Here is a 7,380-nt window from a genome sequence, read left to right as displayed (position 1 = left end):
TCCCACCTCACTTTACATTTCTTGTTCAGTCATTCAAAATCAGTTAAATGAACCTATGAGAGGAAGTGCAGAGGAGGGACGATGCTATAAAGATGGATTGACTGGCAAAGGCTGCAAGACCCTCTTGTAATGCTTTGTCTTTACACTGGCCACTCTGGCCTGGGCCTGGAGCAGCCGGTGGTTGTACTTGATAGCCAGATGTGTGTCTCGGTTCACACGGGAAGTGATGGCTGCATCCTTCACAGACCTCTTCCTACAAAACCAAACAAAAACTTTTCTCTAGTTTAGAGCATTGAAACGTTGAAACGTGGTTGTAACTACATGCTCTTATGTTTCTTCCCATTGGCACGTGTTTGCTTATCCTAATGTATGCTCATGTTTTGGCTACCCGCAATGTTTTTGGGGCTATCTCGTTGTTGATGATCATTGAGCTATGCACTTTTTGTAAAGCTCTCTCTTGGAAGTCGCTTTGGATAAAAGCGTCTGCCAAATGAATAAATGGTTGTGTTTAAAGAACAATTAGAAAACGATCTGCTGTAAATCTCTGGTTGCCTATGTGGCTTTGTACCTGTCCTCCTGGTTTTCCTGGATGAGTTTCTTCTTTGACTGGGCCTGCATCTTTTTACTGTCCACCTGTACTCGCTTCTCCTGTCGTGTATCATGTTGTCTCTGCCGCATATTATTCTTATTGATCACCCTGGCCAGCGAGGTGTGCTGCCCATTGAAGGTCGTTACCAGTGCCCACTCTGATGCCCGTCTCCGCTTCTCCTCAATGAAGCCTGCATGCTTTTGTCTGACAGCCTGTATCTCTCTGTCCTGGCATACCTTCAGATGGTTTAGAGCACACTCCATCTGTGCTTGCTCGTTTTCCTTCTGCTGTAGGACCTTCGCCCTTAGTGAATCCAGGAAGTAGAGACGGTAGTCTCTGGCGCCCTCCCTCCTCGACTGGCACTGGATGACATGCTCTGCCCGTTTTCTTAGAGCATCGGTCCGCTCTCTCATGTCATAGGCGCGCTCTATGACCTGGAAGGGGGCAAAGCTGATGGAGCCATGGCAGCGGCCCATTAGCCTCTGCTCAGCGGTGATGATTGAGGGCCGTGGGTGGGGGCGTACGGGCGGCTCACCGTGCTGGGTATGGAAGAGATGGATTGACCTCCGGATGTCCTGTCCTGCCTGGTGACGGGCCCTGAGCATGTCACTGCCTTGCTCGCATTGGTGGAACCTGGCCTTGAAGCCATGCACCCGGAAACTCCAATTCCCAAGCTCTCCTTGGAAACATGGATCCTGTTCTAATAGGCCTGATAGGTGAGGGAAAGCAAAATCATACATTAAAAACATTTGTACTTCTGTTAGAGTTGTCTCTCAAATAACTTAAATTACCTTTTCCTTCGACATGTTTAATCCTTGTAGGCTTGATTATTTTGCTTCGCTGCAGGCTGTTGTATAGAGGGCACAACTCCTTTTTTCTAAACTGTTGTGATGCAAAACTTGTTTCCTCATGAAAATCCTGTAAGAAAAGAAAAAGGTTTAAGCCTATTTGTGTTATCTTTGGTGTACCGAGTACACACACCATTTTGTTATACCTCTGGACTTGTCGTCAGTCTTTTCAGGTTCACATTCAATCTCTTGATTTTCATATCACGCTCCTTTTGCATCTGGGAAAAAAATCCTCAAATTATTATTTAGTTTTTAAGTTTAATTATTGTTATCCATTTTTATAGTTAATCTTAAAACAGATGTCCCGACTGTATCCATGTGTCGGCAACCTGAGCACTATGAGGGCATTCTTAAGAGCCAAATATAATTTTGAATTAGGTGAGGCTGTGACTGTGGAGTGGTTGATACCTGCATCTGCTTGTCAATGTGACATTCTCTGATCCAGTGTTCACCTCGGTTTGCTTTAGATCTCACTTTGACTTCACAAGTGGTCTCTGCTGAGTCGATGGATTGGATTCTGATCTTCCCTCGACACAGCACCACTGTGTCAGATGGCAATCTGCAACAAACAAGGTTAGACTGAAATTACATGGTACCGTTAGCACATAAACGCAGAGAGTAGGACATTTGCCATTAAGTTAATTACTTACCTTAACCTTTTCCTGGTCAGATAACCCCGAATATATCGCTGAATAATCAATGTTGGGGAGTGAAGTGACTGGATCCTGTTAATCGCTGATATTATGTTATGAATTGTTTGCATTTCACTTTGATATGATTCCTTTATGGGGTGAGATACAAGGAGGTAATCAAAGGAGTTACGTGAACAAATGATAGAACAGACATTATACATTCCACTGCATATAAGAGTGCATTAACAATATGGGTACAAACCTTCTGAGAGGATGACCCAGTGTTCAAGTAAAAGTGAGGATTCAGGGATTTGAATCTGAAGGGGAGACACCAATTCTCAATGATTTCCTCGTCAGATATCACATAGTTATCAAGAGCCTTGAGTGACCATATGCTGTTGACAATGCAGTGTCTATAGTTTCCCTTCAAGCTGAGAGGAGTATCGTAAAGGGTTAAAGCTGTGAGGTTCTGGCAATTGGACAATCCTTGAATATTCTTCCTGGTGGCCACATTGTTGTCATGGAGATAAAGAAGCTGTAGTCTTTTCAGACTGTCCCAAAACACTCCATTGGGAAGTTGGGTTATCTGAAAGAAACATCGTATGGCTGTAATTATTGGCTAACATTATAGACAAACTTAAATTAAAGAGGGAAAAAATACTGTCTTGTGTTAAACCATCTCTTAAAGGGGCAATTTACTGTTTTTTGGGGGTATTTCACACTGTTCCTTAAGGTCTCCAAATAGGGTATGTAACATTGGTTGGGTTGAAAATGGCCCGGGTGCTGTTCTATGCCCACTGACAGATCCTCTGAAATATTCCCGGGAAAAAACACTAGCTTTTCTTCTTTTATGGTATGCTCATTAATATTTAGATGAGCTGCGCGCTGATTGGTTGGTTTTCAACGAGTGAAGCTGGGGAGCAAAAACGCAACACGTTAGCCCCATTGCCAATAAACTAGGCTAAATTATCACACATTCTACCTATGCTCTTGCGTTAGCAAGCTAAACTTGTTTACATGCCTACAGTCTAAGTGTTACTAGTAACACTTACTAGCAATGCTACCGTATTCTCCTGTATCAAGCACCTGCCTTTCTCCGTTTCTTTCAAATAGATTATCTAGACAGTCGTTAGCAATAAGCCAGACTGCTGTTCGTTTTCTGGCTTTTTTTCGGAAGCTTCCCTTCTAATGCCGACTACAGCTAGTCTAGCTAGAGTCATTTGATGTGTGTAGAAACTTATTTAGCATTCTATTTGGTATGCTATATTATACAGGAAACGTTAGCATTGCTAATAACTGTTAGCACAACATCATACTGTCCTTATAGGCGGCTGCAATGAGCATACGGTCGGAACAGCACCTCTTTTCAGGTTCAGCTTCCTAGCAAATCCTGCTTGCAATTGTCCAAGGTTGTCAAAACTGTCTTGGGTGAAATGTTGAGAGCAAATGAATGATTGAGTGTCGAACTTCGCCGGGATCTTCTCATAAGACAACAGCAGCCATGCCTGTTGAATGTTTGGCTCCTTGGGAAGACTGTGAGTGTTAGCCTTCCCTGTAGGCTACAGCCTGGAACACAGCATTTACGACCGTGGTCCATTTTCAATATCCTTGTTATAATTCAAAACGTTCTTCTTTGTAAATCCAAGTATCTTACACAGAGCAGCGTGCAGCTAAACTAGTTTCGGAGATAGACGCTACCTCGGCTCGGGCTGGTATGGATGTAAATTCTGGGGCGAAAAAGATACAGACCAGAGCCAATAAGAGGGCGATCACCGGTCCTAGTAGGACCGGTAGCTTTGTTGAAAAGCTAGCGTTTTACAGCCACATTTTTTCTTTTTGAGATTTGAATAGGAAAGAGGTGTCTATGGACTTTGATATTCACGGTATGTTCATTTTACCCACCGAACTGTTGTTATTCAACTATGACAAGGTAAAATCGGTTTTGCAGTCAATTGCCCCTTTAAAATTATTATTATTAATGCCATATCCTTACCTGATTTCCCCTCAGATCCAACTTCACTAAATGCACACATTCAATTAGAGAATCAATATTGCTTATGAAGTTGTCTGCCAGTATGCAGATCTTCAATGACTTGCAGCATTCAATGTTTTCTACATCCCTCAAAAGTAAATGATTCAATCTGACTACAACTATATGTTGAATATCAGTTTCCCTCTCTTCCTGAATCAAACCTTGCCCATGGCTCAATATAAAGGATTCTGAGCACGTCACCAGGTAAGCTTTCTGGGCATGAACTGAATTCATGTCTTCTTATTTGTAAATAGTCTTCACATTTTCTCTATGGAAAAGGCAATTCACAAATTGATTACTACAACATATACTGTAAATAAAAATTAACATCTTCATTTCAAGACATTCGAAAAGACATAAGAAAATCATTCTGTACGAAATAGAAAAATGAGTGAGCTTGTACTCACGTCCTAAGCTGTCGTAATGATTACAAGCGTGTTTTATGTTGTCATGACTACAAGTCACGTTCACTAAATCGTGTATTTTCTTAATTATTCTGAAAAATGCATTAATCTTACAGGTAGTTTAACAGGAATATTGCATACTTTCTAGTTACACGTTCGCTATATTGTCAAATATGATATATCACTTCTGAACTAATTGGCTACACTCGTTCAATGGAACAATGCCATTCAATCATGTGACTAAACCCGGAAGTGTCTGAGGATAAGGAACTGGCAGCACAGATGAGTTAGATTTTCTTCTCAGCAATGGCTAACAGTAATTTAACCTTAACAAGAGTCAGTGCTACATTTGTACTTTAGGGTTAAAGTGTTTAGAAAAGTCTAGGAAACTAATGTATTTACATGTTAGGGATATAGAGCAGTTCTGAGGCAGGAAAATGAATGAACTAAAGAGTCAAAAATTGCAAAAGGCAACAAAAGAAAAACGGAGAAAATTCAATTCATTACGTGGTGAGTCCTAAGCTACTATGCAAACGTGCCAAAATACAGCGTGTTTTTGTTGTTTTTTAGTGTGTGTGTTTTTTTTTATCAACTTAGTTCAAACTTCTGTACTTATAGGGAAAGAAGTGCAAAATGGAGAATTTTGGGATCTAGTGGTGATAACGTCTATGGATGAGCATCAGAAAGCAGCATATGAGCTTCAGATAACTGCTAAACTTGGAAGAAAAGAGCTGCCACTTGGCACACAATATCACGTGTTCTCAGATCCTCCTGGATCTAAAATAGGTGAGCAAATGTGATGAACCTTTTCTAAATAGCTAAAATTACTGCATCAAGTGTTGTGTAGACTAAGTGATTGACTGATTATTCCTAGGAAATGGAGGTTCAACCCTGTACTCACTCATGCAGTTGGATGAGATATATGGAAAGGCTCTTGGCAGCTTTAGGGTCATACTGATCCATGCAGGTAAAGCTTGTTGTCATAATAATATTTTACCTACTTGGCCGTTGTAAATAATTAAATACTTATAATTGTCAATAATGTGTTTCCTATATATAACCTTGGTTGTTCTCAAATTGCCTTACATTTCCCAAGGAGGTTTCAGCCAGCGTCTGCCCAATGCTAGTGCCTTGGGGAAGATCTTCACAGCACTGCCCCTTGGTGACCCCCTGTACCAGATGCTGGAGCTCAAACTAGCCATGTATGTGGATTTCCCCTCACACATGAGGCCCGGTGTGTTGGTGACCTGTGCTGATGACATAGAGCTCTACAGCATAGCAGAGAACGAGAACATCAAGTTTGACAGGCCTGGCTTCACTGCTTTAGCCCATCCCTCTCCTCTCTCCATTGGAACAACACATGGAGTGTTTGTATTGCGGTCGAACGAGGAGTCTGAAATCTCTGAGATGCAAAACCAGTCCTGCCTCCAGTTTCTACACAAGCCCAGTATTGACAAAATGCGTGACAGTGGTGCTGTTTGCAAGAGTCACAGTGGCTGTGCATTTACAAGTGATTCTGAGTTTGTGTACACAGACAGTACATATTATGTGGACAATGCTACTACAATGGCCCTGCTTGGCTTACTGAGAGAGATAGAGCCTTTAAACTGTGAGATAGATGCGTATGGGGACTTTCTTCAGGCTCTGGGCCCCGATGCTACCATTGACTATACCGACAATACGACCAACGTCACTAAACGGGAAACGAGCCTAGTCAAGATTCGCCAGAGGATTTTCCACCATCTCAGGGGAACTCCACTCAATGTCATCCTCCTCAACAACTCCAAATTCTACCACATTGGCACCACCACCGAATACCTCTTTCACTTTACAGAGGACCTGAGCTTGAGAAGTGAGCTGGGCCTTCTCTCCTCTGCCTTCAGTGTTTGTCCATATGAAATCTATGAGACGCCCACAATCTGCTGTGTCATGCACAGCGTCTTAGATCCCAGCTGCTCTGTGTCTCCGCGGTCCGTGGTCGAGTACTGTAGGCTTGAGGCCAATGTGAAGGTGGGTGAAGGCTCCATCCTCAGTGGCTGCTGGGTCAACTCAAGCCTGTCCATCCCCAAGGGGGTCTTCATGCACTCGCTGTGTGTGAACCGCGAAGGCCAGAAAGGCTTTGTGACAGTCGCCTTCGGTATTGAAGACAACCTCAAACAGAGCGTGGAAGCCCCCTCCTACATGGAGAAGCTGAGTCTGTTCGGGGTGAGTCTTGTGAAGTGCCTAGCCTGTTGGAGTCTGGGTAATGAAGTCCTGCATTTCTCTGGTAGCATGTCAAGCTGTAGGCTATGGAACGCCTGTCTGTTCCCTGTGTGTCCAGACCTGCGTACTTCATTCAAAATGAGTCTGGAGATGGTGCAGGCACTGCTCGGGAACACTACCATCAAGCTACCCTCAAACACCAGACTGACATCCATGGAGGAGGCCCTTCAGTGTAAGAACCTGGAGGAGATGCTCTCCTTCAGAGAAGGACTGTACAAGGACATCCTGCAGAAGAAATGTAACTGAATGTAAGGTCACAGCTGGACTTTTGTCTGTTGAGTATCATCATGTCAACTTATGATTCAGACATATTTGTGCGTAATTGATGGGATTGAGAGTAAGATTTCCTAAGTGAAATATAGAAATTGTTACATTCCATGCATGTAATTATGACACTACATAGATATATTTGACATTTAGTAATTTGTATGTGATAATGTGTGTAATTTGTACAATATAAATGTTGGGTAACCTGAAATTACAATATAAATGAAATATAATTTATAAAAATATGTGTATGTACTCTTTATTCTTTTTTCTTGTTAGTCCACCAACACTAATCATTACTGCATTCCACTGCTGCCCTATTATGGGTAGGGCAGTTCGCTGAGTT

At 42.4% G+C, this 7,380-nt stretch overlaps 2 protein-coding genes across 4 annotated transcripts; one reads left to right on the top strand and one right to left on the bottom strand.

Annotated features, from left to right (window-relative positions):
* Window positions 1-75: 75 nt before the first annotated feature.
* lrriq3 (leucine-rich repeats and IQ motif containing 3) lies at window positions 76-4,626 on the bottom strand. The gene is made up of 9 exons (XM_084692515.1): window positions 4,509-4,626; window positions 4,063-4,369; window positions 2,332-2,655; window positions 2,088-2,218; window positions 1,846-1,996; window positions 1,584-1,655; window positions 1,381-1,507; window positions 569-1,298; window positions 76-253 (listed from the first exon to the last, which is right to left on the bottom strand). Exons 2-9 carry the CDS (start codon window positions 4,333-4,335, stop codon window positions 85-87), a joined length of 1,977 nt encoding a protein of 658 aa, XP_084548641.1. The 5' UTR covers window positions 4,336-4,369; window positions 4,509-4,626; the 3' UTR covers window positions 76-84.
* fpgt (fucose-1-phosphate guanylyltransferase) lies at window positions 1,831-7,266 on the top strand. 3 transcript variants are annotated; one of them, XM_084692520.1, is made up of 4 exons: window positions 1,831-2,010; window positions 5,124-5,291; window positions 5,380-5,472; window positions 5,602-7,266. In XM_084692520.1, the coding sequence occupies exons 1-4, from the start codon at window positions 1,989-1,991 to the stop codon at window positions 7,011-7,013; spliced, it is 1,695 nt and encodes a 564-aa protein (XP_084548646.1). In that variant the 5' UTR covers window positions 1,831-1,988; the 3' UTR covers window positions 7,014-7,266. The 3 variants fall into 3 exon arrangements, with proteins under 3 accessions (XP_084548646.1, XP_084548645.1, XP_084548647.1); XM_084692519.1 differs by lacking the exon at window positions 1,831-2,010 and adding an exon at window positions 4,126-5,015; XM_084692521.1 differs by lacking the exon at window positions 1,831-2,010 and adding an exon at window positions 4,127-4,305.
* Window positions 7,267-7,380: the final 114 nt, after the last annotated feature.

This window comes from Hypomesus nipponensis, chromosome 26 (genome assembly GCF_054491055.1).
Source record: "Hypomesus nipponensis isolate SF chromosome 26, ASM5449105v1, whole genome shotgun sequence".
Lineage (NCBI taxonomy): Eukaryota > Metazoa > Chordata > Actinopteri > Osmeriformes > Osmeridae > Hypomesus > Hypomesus nipponensis.
This window is presented reverse-complemented; position numbering and strand designations above follow the sequence as displayed.

What these genes read in the sequence shown, in the direction of transcription:
- fpgt (XM_084692519.1), top strand. Translation starts at nt 4,943, where the DNA reads ATGAATGAACTAAAGAGTCAAAAATTGCAAAAGGCAACAAAAGAAAAA. An exon ending in AAAATTCAATTCATTACGTG is followed by an intron (nt 5,016 to 5,123) that starts GTGAGTCCTAAG and finishes CTGTACTTATAG; the next exon opens with GGAAAGAAGTGCAAAATGGA. An exon ending in GGTCATACTGATCCATGCAG is followed by an intron (nt 5,473 to 5,601) that starts GTAAAGCTTGTT and finishes ACATTTCCCAAG; the next exon opens with GAGGTTTCAGCCAGCGTCTG.
- lrriq3 (XM_084692515.1), bottom strand. Translation starts at nt 4,335, where the DNA reads ATGAATTCAGTTCATGCCCAGAAAGCTTACCTGGTGACGTGCTCAGAA. An exon ending in TGGATCTGAGGGGAAATCAG is followed by an intron (nt 2,656 to 4,062) that starts GTAAGGATATGG and finishes TGTTTCTTTCAG; the next exon opens with ATAACCCAACTTCCCAATGG. An exon ending in CAGGAAAACCAGGAGGACAG is followed by an intron (nt 254 to 568) that starts GTACAAAGCCAC and finishes TTGGTTTTGTAG; the next exon opens with GAAGAGGTCTGTGAAGGATG.